At 42.7% G+C, this 13,422-nt stretch overlaps 1 protein-coding gene across 1 annotated transcript in view; it reads right to left on the bottom strand.

The window, feature by feature from the left end:
- Positions 1–13,422, bottom strand: part of LOC133507129 (carbohydrate sulfotransferase 11-like) — a 45,590-nt gene that overhangs the window by 10,430 nt on the left and 21,738 nt on the right. Inside the window, exon 2 of the mRNA XM_061831865.1 lies at positions 9,603–9,682. Coding sequence (XP_061687849.1) covers positions 9,603–9,682 — 80 coding nt within the window. The remainder of the gene's footprint in view (positions 1–9,602; positions 9,683–13,422) is intronic.

Raw genomic sequence — 13,422 nt, 5'->3', positions numbered from 1 at the left:
TGAATAACTATTGCGCAAATACTTCAGTGATAGAAAAATAATAAATTTATCCTTCTTGCAAGACTATGCATTCTCCAAAAGTCAAATGCTTCTTTTTCTTTCTTTTGCAGTTACAGTAAAGCTGCTAGCTTTCATTGTCTGCAGCTTGACACTGCCAAGGCAAACACATCAATGAATGTCACTGTGGTAATTGAACAAAGATGTCAAAACCTTTTTCCAAAACCAAAGTATAGAAGCATAAGTGACTAGCAATAAGAATACTACTACAACAAAGATGCCAGGGAGATTACAGGAGATTTGTATATCAGCCAGGATCCTTATTCACAGAGGTGAAACTCAACAGATCTTGGAGAAGCATTTACACATGCTTGCATATACTGGCTCAAATTCAAAAGCATGTTTATGTGTATGGTCAGCATATGACAATATACACACACAACCACATTAAACCACACACTTTTATTTGAGCCATTTTATATTTAAGAGGGAAAAAAACAACATAATCTGCCATTTTATTTTTGTTAAAACAACACATGAAGCATACAGCCTGGAAATATGTTCCAAAACTAAAATCTAAAGTCTAGTATAAGGAGTCTCAAGTGGTGGGCCAGGACACAAACGTGGGTCACAGACAAATTTTGTGTGGGTCGCGAATAGCTGGTAAACACTTACCAAGCTTACAAAATTCCCCCATGAAACCAGCAACTAACAGCGTAACTGTTTTGTTCTTTTGTCACTAGTTTACTCCATAGAAAATAAAGTGCAGTTCAACCTTTGGCTACCAGATGTCATGGCGAGCAACATGATTTCGGGGGTACATCAATTTAAAACGGCTTTTGAAAATATATGTGTTGTCAGGAGTCATGCTACCATTTTGAGTAACGAGCATTGCAATGTTCTACCGTATCCAGGAAAGTTATCAGATGAGTTATAGTTCATCAAACCAGTGATTATTACTATTGAGTCCACAATGATTCTTAGCCAGCAATCATTTATAGCTGATGAATTGAAGAAGCAAGAGCCCATCTGTCTAGTATCATTCCGCCAAATGAGCAGATCACTTCCTTTCAATTATATTGAGGAAAATGACAGTGAGGTCATCGTTTATGATACAGAGAAGAAGTAGTGAACATAAAAGTGCAAAGAAATACGTCTTCCCTGTCACCACACTGTTTGTGTTATTTTCCATGTAAAAAGTGTATTTTGATTGTTGTTACTTTTTTATTTACACTTTGAGAACACAGTTTTGCTGCCATGTTAAGCACCCAATGCAGTGTGGATTAATTATTCATACATAAGTGAGCGGCCATAAATTATCATGTAGGTAAGGACTGACTCAATGAACAACTTACAATACTTATCTTAAATAATATTTACAATGAAAAGTGAGAGCTCTACACATTGTTTTAGCATCTGGACTGCTCGTGAGCTGGTTTAACACGCTGCAACGCTGACGTTCAAGTATGTGCTTCTCCCCCCGTCAATCACCCAGAGCTTTGCTAGTTAAATAGCTTGCCTAAACTTATCATCGGGGACCAAAAAACTGTGTATGGGTTTCCTCTTGCTCCTGTGTGTTGCTGGGAGACAGAATTCATTGGTTAAGACTTTTTAGAGAACTGTAATTAAGTGTGCTTCTTTACAAGTACCCGATACTTACTGTATTTGCCATGTCAAGTCTGCACTAAGGAGTTCATTTAAGGTATGACACAACTACACTAATATTTAATGTTCTGGTTCATGTTGATTACATCATTCTGTAACCTGTGTGGCCATCATCATGACCCCTAATCGTGTGGTCGCCTTTCTAGTTCTATGTTTTCGTTTTCCGTTCGTCTTTGGAGACATTAGGTGACTTATTTACACGAGGGAAGACTTGTTTAACATTAAACTCTGGACTTTTTTTAAAAACTTTTACACATTTTTTTCTTTGAGTTACTCATCAGGGGCGTGGCTGTCATCTACGGCAATGCCACAGTGGGAAGCAAAGCCGGCATGCAGAACAAGTTCCTGAAGAGAAGATTCTGAATCCCACTCCTATTGATTCACCTCACAAATCTACGCTCTCTGCACCCAATTAAATAGATGAGCTTCATCTTCTCATAAAGACCAGTAAAGATTTAGGATGCTCCAGCGTCCTGCATTTTGTAGAGACATGGCGATGTGAACACATCCCTGATGCCGCCGTAATGATTCCGGGTTTCCAACCTCACCGAGAAGACCATGTCAGGGAACTACTGGGGAAACGAAAGACGCCTGAATATGCTTCTATATCAACGAAAAACAGTGTACAGGATTGACGTTTTGGCGCTCCACACGTACAGCAGCCTCTGTTGGAGTTGGAGTTGCAGTTTTTGAGCTGTGACCAATTCCATTTGCCATGATAGTTTGCCTCTTTCATCTTCATGGGTGTCTACATTCCTTCCGAGGCTGACAGGAATGCTGCACTGATAACACTCATTGAGCAAATAATTGAACTTGGGGGAAAAAAAAACAAAACACCAGAGTTACCCCAGATTATTCTTGGGGATTTTAACAAAGGTTAACTCAACCACTAACTTCCGAAGTACAAAAAGCATATGAACTGTCTTACCATGGTGGTGAAAACGGTGAAAAAAATTGACTAATGAAGCGAAGCTAGAATTTCAAGGCTGTTTAGACTGCACAGGCTGGAATGTCTTTAAAACTTCAACTAGTAGGCTGAATGAATAAACGGACAGCGTCACATCGTATATCAATTTCTCTGTTTGTAGCCAATAAGACATTTACCACATTCAATAATGACAACCCTGTGACTGGCTAGCGACCAGTTCAGGGTGCACACCAGCTCATGTCCAAAGATGGCTGGAATAGGCTACAGTAGACCTGCGACCTTAGACAAGTGGTGTAGAAAATGAATGAATAACAAGCCGTGGTTTACTGCCAAAAGAGGATGCTGATTAAGATGGGAACAGAGCCCTGTACAATTGCACCAGAAATTAGCTGACAAAAGAAGTTAACATTGCAAAAGAGAAATTATGCAAAGAAGCTGGAAAAAAGTTTACTGCAAATGACTGTCTTTAGTCAGACTGGGGAGCATTAAAATCGCTAACTGCAAATGAACATCCCCAAGTGGAGAACAAACAATAACAATTTAAACACCTTCTACTGGAGATTTGAAAAGGCCACTTTCACACCCCAGACCCACCCAGCCACACCAGAACCACCATTGTACCTCTGACTTTTCCATTGACGAATCATGAACAGGATGTGAGACGCATTTGAAACTACAAAAGATCCACAAAGTGGTGGGCTCAGACCTCATAACCTCATCCTGCCTATTTTCTGCAGGGACTATCTCACTCTATAGACTTCACAGCGATCTTCAATAGATATTTGGAACTATGTGAAGTACAATCCCTGTTTGAAATGGTGCACCATCTTCCCAGTCCCCAAGAAACCTGTGATCTTGAGTCTGAATGACAACAGGCATAACATATGGGGTCATGAAGTCCTTTGAAGACCGTGTGATGGACCACCTCAAGAGCATCACAGGACCCCTGCTGGATCCCCTGCAGTTTGCATACTTAACAAACTAGTCTGTGGATGATGCTTTCAACATGGGATACACATCATCCTAGAACACCTTGATGGTGGAGAGACCTTAGCGAGAATCCCGTTTGTGTATGTCAGCTCTGTGTTCAGTACCATCATCCCCATACTCTTCTCTGACAAGCTTCTTCATCTTAGCGTCTTGCCTGCCATCTGCTAGTGGATTTATGGTTTTCTGAATGGCAGGATACAGCAGGTATGGCTGGGGAACACGACCTCATCTTCACGCACAATCAGCACCGGGGCGCTCAAAGGTTGTGTCCTGTCTCAGCTGCTCTTCTTTTGATGTATGAATGACTGCATCTGAATGCACCCCGCTGTTAAACATCTGAAGTTTGCAGACAACAGCATAGTCATCGGCCTCATCACAGACAGTGATTAGTCTGCGTATCAACAGGAGGTGGAGGACGTGTTGCTTTGGTGTGGCCGACACAACCAGGAGCTGAACATGCTCGAGACTGAAGAGATGATTGTGGACTTGAGGAAGGATCTTTTTGCACTGCTGCCCCTCACGCTTTCAGACTTCCCCATGTCAACTTTTGAAACATTTAAGTTCCTGGGAATTATAGTCTCTCCTGACCAGAAGCAGGAAACCAACATCGAAACCTAAAAACACAACCTGACAGAGTAGCTGTTGATGCAGCTCTACATACCAGTCATCAAATCAGCAGTCTGGTTTAGTCCTTCCACAAAAATACAAACGTCTTTTTCTTTTGGCTTGTCTAGTTTGGGGTCACCACAACATGTCATCTTTTTCCATTTAAGGCGTGCATCTTCCTCTCTAACACCCATTGTCCTAATGTCCTCCCTTCACAACATCTGTTAACCTTTTCTTTGGTATTCCTCTCCCTCTTTTGCCTGGCAGCTCCATCCTCAGCACCCTTCTACCAATATACTCACTCTCTCACCTCTGAACATGTCCAAACCATCTAAGTCTGCTCTCTCGAACTTTGTCTCCAAAACATCCAAGTTTGGCTGTCCCTCGAATGAGCTCATTTCTCATCCTATCAAACCTCTTCACTCCAAGCGAGAGCCTAAGCATCTTCATTTCTGCTACCTCCAGTTCTGCTTCCTGTTGTTTCTTCAGTGCCACAGTCTCTAATCCGTACATCATAGACGGCCTCACCACTGTTTTGTAAACTTTGCCCTTCATCCGAGCAGAGACTCTTTTGTCACATAACACACCAGACACCTTTCGCTAGCTGTTCCAACCTGCTTGGACCCGTTTCTTCACTTCCTTACCACACTCATCATTGCTCTTGATTGTTGACCCCAAGTATTTGAAGTCGTCCACCCTTGTTATCTCTTCTCCCTGGAGCTTCACTTTTCCCCCACCGCCCCTCTCATTCATGCACATATATTCTGTTTTACTTCGGCTAATCTTCATTCCTCTCCTTTCCAGTGGGTGCATCCATCTTTCTAATTGTTCCTCTGCCTACTCCCTGCTTTCACTGCAAATCACAATATTATCTGCGAACATTATAGTCCAAGGGGATTCCAGTCTAACCTCATCTGTTCAGTGCCTTTCTAATTTCCCCCATACTAATGATTGCGACTTCCTGGTCATTCACGCTTGCCTCTTCTACTCTACCTTCTCCCCCATTTCCTTCATTCATTAACTTATCAAGGAACTCTTTCCATCTACTTAGCACACTACTGGCACCAGTCAACATATTTCCATCACAATGCTTAATCACCTTTATTAGCTACACATCTTTCCCATCGCTCTCCCTGTGTCTAGCTAACCTGTAAAGATACTTTTCTCCTTCTTTCGTATCCAACCTGGTGTACATGTTGTCATATGCCTCTTGTTTAGCCTTCGCCACCTCTACCTTTGCCCTACGTCATATCTCAATGTATTCCTTCCACCTTTCCTCAGTCCTCTCCATGTCCCACTTCTTCACTAATCTCTTTCCTTAGACGACTTCCTGTATTTTGGGGTTCCACCACCAAGTCTCCATTCCCCTTTCCTGCCTGCCTCTCTGAGTACCTTGGCAGTAGTATTGCAGTCTTCTGGGAGCTCTTCCTGTCCATCTAGAACCTGTCTCACCTCTTTCCGAAAGGCCACACAACATTCTTCCTTTCTCAACTTCCACCACCTGATTTTCTGCTCTAGCTTTGTCTTCTTAATCTTCCTACCCGCTACCAGAGTCATCCGACACACCACCATCCTATGCTGTCTAGCTACAGTCTCCCCAACCACTACCTGACAATCAGTAACTTCTTCAGATTACATCGTCTGCACAAAATATAATCCACCTGGGTGCTTCTGCCTCCGCTCTTGTAGGTCACTCTATGTTCCTGTCTCTTCTGGAAATAAGTGTTCACCAAAGCCAATTCCATCCTCTTTGCGAAGTCCACCACCATCTGAACCTCAAAGTTGCTTTGCTGAATGCCATATTTCTTTCGCTAACATGTCCATTGAAATCTGCACCAATCACAACTCTCTCTCTCTGGGATGCTCAGGACTACTTCGTGTAGTTCCTTCCAGAATTTCTCTTTCAACTCGAGGTCACATCCTACCTGTGGGGGATAGCCACTAATCACATTATACATAACACCTTCAATTTCAAATTTCAGCCACATCATTCGATCTGATGCTCTTTTCACCTCCAAGATATTCTTCCCCAGCTCTTCCTTTAAAATAACCCCTACTCCATTTCTCTTCCCATCTACTCCATGGGAAAATATTTAAACCCTGCTCCTAAGCTTCTAGCCGTACTCCATTTCTACTTGCTCTCTTGGATGCCCAATACATCAACCTTTCTCCTAATCATCATGTCAACTAACTCCTGAGCTTTTCCTGTCATAGTCCCAACATTCAAAGTCCCCACACACAGTTGTAGGGTCTGTGCAGGCATCTTCTTCTGCCGACTAAGCCGCTTTCCTCCTCTTTTTTGTCTCCGATCTACATTATCTGAATTTCTACCCACGCCTTGCAGATTAACAGTGCCGGGCGCGGGCGTAGTTAGCCCGGGCCACACCGTCCCCGTTATGGAATTCATTTGATGAACGCTCATATATGTTTGGCACAGTTTTACGCCGGATGCCCTTCCTGCCGCAACCCTCTGCATTTATCCAACCTTGGGACTGGCCCACTGGCCCACAGGAATTGTACCACCTTTCGGGCTGCAGATAGTCAAAAGAAGCAATCACATAAACAAAGTCAGCACATAAGATACACAATTCACATACTACCTAATCTATGTCAGTTAAAGCAGATAAAAGCAATCAAATAAACACAGTCACCACATAAGGTACACAAATCACATACTACCTGTGTGAAAATATAAACGATATGCCGATTTAAAGGATATGTGAATGGAAGGGATTCAAAAAACAATGGCCCTCACTTTAGTAGTTGAAGATTGAGTCCACGTTTGATGTTTGGTCCTCGTTGTATACTTCACATAGGTAGGTAATGGTGTTGCGCTAGGCTAACCTGGGCCGAGCAGCTTAAAAAAAAAAGTACAAATGCCACCTGAAATCAGGACTTCCATAAAAATCACATTTTGTGAGTCATTATTTTCATTTGTTTTATTATTTGCTAGTTATGCTATTCTGTTTTGTACTCTGTGGTGTGATCATTTTAATTTCAATATATGTGTGTGCAACATCGTCAGTAATCACCTGCCTACACAGGCAGTGTGTGGGGCAATGTCAGCTTCTTCTACTTTCAGATGTGAATTGCAATAGTTCCTTACTTCCTCAGTGCCATTATATGGTATCTTACATACAAACTACAACACTTGCTCGCAGTGTAACCAGTGTGTTTAAGTGTGTTTTGTTGGACAAGTCACACAACAGCATTTGCAAATGTTGAATCTCAGTGTGCACATACGGTAAGTTGACTACATCATCATAGCATGAGACTAAAACGGGCCAATCACAACAGATGAGCTCCAAAGCCGCGCAGCAACTTTTTTTTTTTTTAGGCGTACGCAGCAAGGTATGGAACAAGCAATGCAGAGGCGCTGCGCAGGGCAATGCGTAGGTCATGCGATATCAATCAATCAAAAGCCTTTATTGTCATTATATGACTGCGCATACAATGCAGTGAACCATGGCAACAATAGTTGTTCAATGCCATTTTTAAACAAAACATGGTCTTGGTTATTCTTGATTTACATAAAAGTGGGTGTTACTTTGCAACTAAAAGAGAATGTGGGTCCAAGGTTGACAACAGAGAGAACCACTGGTCTTGTTTAAAGGAAAGGAAAGGTGTGAACAATAATTCTCATTCCAAATGGCCATCTAGAAATTAAAAAGCAATTCTTAATACACAACACTTATCATCATAAGTTATACCTTTAAATAAAGTTTCTGTACATAGACTTCAAAAACTGCACGGATCTTAACATGCATGAATTTCAAGTATCCATTAATCCCTAAAACTCTCCAGGTGCAAAACAATTACATTTTACTACTGGCAATTACAACAGAAATAAAAACATTTTCAATATGAGACCTAAATGTAACCGTTTTCCCGCTAATAAAATAGTGGCTATACAGCATGCTTTCACAGAAGAATGAAATTAAAGTATCGCTTACTTATTAATACAGGCAGAGATTTTGTTACGAATGACCTGTTGTATTTATTGCATTCAAGAGGACACTTCAGGCTTAGGCAACAGGACCCACTGAGCGAGAACTGGATGTTCTGGGCAGAAAATGCTTCCAATTAGAAAAAGAAGCCAAATCCCCCTGGAGAGCTACATGTTCTCGAGAAAAAACAGTGGGGAAAACAGCAGAGCCGATAATTAAAACACTGGACTCACATTGTGAAGAGAAATTATTCTCGGTTGAGTCAAAATAAAAATAAGTCAGAAGATAATAACACCAGGGACGTGCATATACAGTACCTCACAAAAGTAAGTACACTTTTTACATTTCTGCAGATATTCCTTTTCATTGGACAACACTGAAGAAATTACACTTTGAGACACTGAAAAGTAGACAGCTTATAGTCTAAATTTATTGTTCCATCAAAATAACTCAAAATAAAGCCATTAATCTCTAAACCACTGGCAAAAAAAGTGAGTACACCCCTAAGTGAACACAGTCAAAGTGTCAATATTTTGTGTGGCCACCATTATTTTCCAGGACTGTCTTCACTCTCCTGGGCAAGGAGTTCACCAGAGCTTAACAGGTTGCCACTGAAATACTCTTTTAGTTCTCAATGACGACATCATGCAGCTGGTGGATATTTGAGACTTTACACTCCTCTACCTTCCGTTTGAGGGACTAAATGGTGTCGCAGCTGTAAAGCGTTGGCCTCATAGTTCTGAGGACCAGGGTTCAAATCCCGGCCCTGGCTATGTGGAGTTTCCATGTTCTCCCCGTGCCTGTGTGGGTTTTATCCGGGCACTCCGGTTTCCTCCCACATCCCCAAAACATGAAATATTAAATTGACACTCTAAATTTCCCCCAGGTCTGATTGTGAGTGCGACTTGTTGTCTGTCTCCATCTGCCCTGCGATTGGCTGGGAACAAGTTCAGGGTGTATCCTGCCACCCACCTGCTGACAGCTGGGATAAGCTCCAGCTTTCCCGCGACCCTTGTGAGGATAAGTGGCTAAAAAAATTGATGGACGGATAATTAAAACTGTGCCTCAGTATTAGTTGATGACAAATAAATAACCAAAGTCCTGTTTCTTTTAGGTTTTGTAGTGCTGTTTGTTTTGCAAGACAAACCCTGTCAGCTATTAGTCCCCTCCCCCAACAGAATGGAGCCAAAATAAAATTCTTCCTATGCTTGGGAAAAAAGAAGTAAAAAAAGTTTAGGAGGCTCAAAGTTCACATTTCAACAATATACTAAATTGGTTAATCACGAGGTTTGCGACTGAGTCCAAAGTTTCAAAGTTTTTGAAAATTGTATGAGGCTTGTTTTAAGGCACTGGTCAAAAAAAAAAAAAAAAAAAATCAAAAAACAATAAAAGTAAGGAAAAAAAGGCTTTAGGATATCCACTACAAACAGATTACATGCAGTTTGGGAAGCCTGGTAATTGACGCCTACCTGGTCACCATCATAAAGTGCCTGCAGAGGACTCCTCCTGGGTTTCTGCCCACTACTTCTTTCTCCAAGTTCCTCTAACCCTAAGGAAACAAAGTACCAGTCATTAAACTATGCTGAAAGGAGGTGAGATCCAAGTGCAAAGATGGGAAAAAAAAAAGTTGACTCAAAACATCCCGTAGGTCAACATGTGGAAAATAGAATGAATAGGTTTAGGAATTGATTGGAACATTGGAACTGTAACAATGGAACCCCTAATGTATGGATTTGACCACACATGTGTTATTATACTGGCCCTGTTACTAGTTATTTTGCGAAGCTTCTCCCTTCAGATGATTTGTTGCCTGACACTTGTCAAAATATTTTGATTTATAACACTGTCAATGACTATTTGTTCCTTTGCTGTACTTTAGATGTTTCCTGAGCGTTGCTGTTTTTTTTTTTTCTTTTTCCCCAGTAATAGCCGTTAATTTTCTTAGATGTATTTTGGATTCTTTAGAAAGATTTACCTTATTTCTCTTTGAACTGCGGTTAAGTGTTGCGCTAATATTGCGATGTCTGGATTGAATGGTGTGGGTGATTTTGTTGCTTCTGGTGTTGGTAAGTGAGTGAATGGCTTTGTTGGGTTTTGAGAGGGGTAGGCCAAGGGCACCTAGTAATAATTGCATAGCACACCAGACAATTATATGCCATCCATCACTCCCTGCAGCTAGCTCCACTACTCTTGTTCGGACAGATACCCCGTCAACCCAAGTTATCACTACTGCGGCGCTGGGGAGTATAATAACTGATTTGGCAAAACAGATTGGTGATAGTATCACAGCAAATCTTAGCACCATGCACCAACCCAGCTGCGGCCAACAATAGTATCCTGTCAGACAGCCTCCCCCTCGCCGTAATCAGTTGCAGCTGAAAGATGTTGTTCAGTCAGACCCTGAGGTGCCAACATGTTTTAGGGGTGACCACAGAGATGCATTCTATATTCATGAATGGGAGGATATGACAAGCTGTTACCTGACAATAGAACTCTTTGACCTTACAATGTAAATGATTAGTAAAGCTCTGGATGTGGTTAGTCTCGCTGCGCAGCCAACCTGCTTTGAGTGTTGCTAAGATGCTGTCTGCTGTGTTTGACATACTGATGTGCAACTTCAGTGAGCTGACTTGCTCCAGCATGTCATGAAGGACTTTAACAGCACCGTTCCACGGGTTGGTGAACATGCGATGGATTACTGGATCCACCTCAACAAGTCAATTGTCAAGTGTCTGCACAGGCAGGGCAAACTGGTAGAGGACCCCAGTGCAGAGGTTGTCATGATGTTTATCAACCACTGTCCTTGTATTGTATTCTCGCCTTATCTTTTGAACTGAAGGCTCACGAGGAATGGAATGTAAATGAGCTCCAGAACCGGCTGGATAGTCATGTGAGGGAAAACAAAGGTCATTGTAATTCACTTACAAAATGCTAAGTGTGTTTCTGATATCACCAGCCACACAGCTATTCCAGTGCCTGTCTCAGTGATGTGTGAGACTATAGCTCACCCTATGCCCTCCCTGTCATCCACCACAGCCATTAGCCAATCTTAGTTACCTGATGGTGCTGTAAATCTGTTTGCCTTCTATCTCTTGTTGTGTTGAAGGAGCAAGTGAGTTGTTTTATGCTCCAGTTTCTATCAGCGACAGGTCCAATCTGAGAGAAATGTTCGATTCATGGAGCATGTCATGCACACTTAGTGAAGAAGCCAAGTCTAAGCTTAAAGCTTTTGGTATTGTCTTGGCTCCTCAGCCTGTACCTGAAAGTGCGGTGCTCATTGGATGTGGAGGCCTTCTCACACGCAATGTATCTTTGATTTGGACATTGACATTTATGTTTCCAGGTTTTTGGTTCCATCATTTGTAGAGCCAGGGCAAATGGACAAATTCATCATTGGGACCAACATGCTCCACCCCCATGATTCAAGATATGAAATCAGACAAAAGTACTGGGAGCTTGTTTCCTCAAGCAACACTCATCTGGAATGTGAACAGTTTCTCCAGCTAATGTTTTGTATTTGCAGTTGGTCATCTCCCAAGATGCTGGACAATATTAGCGCAGTAAAACTGTGACAGGCTGTTCCCTTGCAGCGGGAGATACAGTATATTGTCTGGAAGAAACTACCACCATCTGTTCTAGTGTTACCTGGGAGCACTGTCATGGTTGAACATTCATCTGCCCGTTCCTCTCATAATAAAATGATAGTAGGGTGAGTCATTACACTCATGTGGGAAGAGTACTGGATCCCCATGAAGGTTCTGAACCCCACACTTTGCCCAGTGCCAATGTGGTGCACTGCCAAGATTACTGATGAACAACACTGTGTTGCCACTGAGGATATTGCCTTTGCTCAAGGGCTGTGCAAATCTAACAATAACCAGCTGATCAGACCTACTCCATCGTTGGGTGTAGCACCTGACCTGTCACAGCATCTTAAGGACTGTGGGTTGAGTTAACTGGACATCAGTGGCTGTGAGGTGTCAGATGACTTGAAGAGGAGGTATGCTGAGTTGGTGTTGGCTTATTAAGATATCTTCTCAAAGGACAAGATGGACTGTGGTGATGCCAAGGAGTTTGTTCATCATATTCACCTCTCTTATGACCACCTCTTTCGGCTACCTTTCCAAAGTTTTACCCCAGCACAATATCATCAGTTGATGTGTTCTCAGCAATGGATGTGAAGGCCATCATCAGAAAGTCCATCAGTGACTATGCCTCACCATTGGTGATGGTTTAGAAAAAAAATCAGGGGACTTGAGAATCTGCAATGAATTTCACTGGCTTAATGCTAAAACTGAAAAGGATGCCCATCCTTTACCCAATCGGTCCAACTGTCTTATTGCTCTTTGCAGAAACGCCCTTTTCAGCACCATTGATCTCAGATCAGGATTTTATTACATCTGCCTATATGAGTCTGACGGACGTTACACAGTCTTCACTACACCGATCGGCTTTTATGAGTACAACAGGCTTCCTCGGGGTTATGCAACAGTCCATCTTCCTTCATGCAAATGATGCTCAGCATCTTCGGTGACATGACCTTTGCTGTCTTGATGACTTACTGGTGTTCGTACACTCGGAAAAGGAGGCCCGGGAACGCCTGGAAGTCATATTCTCTCGCCTGATGGCAAGAAATCCGAAGCTTGCACCAAAAAAGTGTCACCTCAAACAATCTGTCAAGTTCTTGGGTCGTTTGGTGGATCCTAATGGAGTGTCAGTTAACCATCAAAAGATGAGTCATTAGTTTCTAAAACGTAGATCTCATGGATGTTGATGGTATTACCCCATCCCCAAACAAAGTGTGGTCATTTGTTGGCATGGTGACGTTTTACAAATATTTCATACCTGGATTCTGGAATTGCATAGCCACTCTTTGCTCTGACTGCGAGCCAGAAGATGTCACGGACGAGACTCGGGGGTGGACCCAAATGCACGACTCGGGTGAGAGGTAAGCAGTTCGGAATAAGCCTTTATTCGTTCCAATGTCGGTTACCAGGGAGTCAGTCCAAACAAGCAGCAAGATCAGTAACGGCAGGCTTACGGGGTAGGTCGGGAGACAGGCGTTGGTCGGTACACGGGAGGCAGACGTCAGGAGTACGGTAGTGCGGGAACGAGGCATGAGAGGCAACGATCTAGCAGAGTCTCTGTCGTCCCCCGGGTCCTATATGTACTGGGTCTAATCGGAGGTCATGAGGCGCAGGTGTGACCCTTCCGATTAGACGGCCACGCCCAGCCCTGGCTGGAATCCAGGATCATGACAGTACCCCCCCCTCAACGGCCGGCTCTGGA

This window comes from Syngnathoides biaculeatus, chromosome 10 (genome assembly GCF_019802595.1).
Source record: "Syngnathoides biaculeatus isolate LvHL_M chromosome 10, ASM1980259v1, whole genome shotgun sequence".
Lineage (NCBI taxonomy): Eukaryota > Metazoa > Chordata > Actinopteri > Syngnathiformes > Syngnathidae > Syngnathoides > Syngnathoides biaculeatus.
This window is presented reverse-complemented; position numbering and strand designations above follow the sequence as displayed.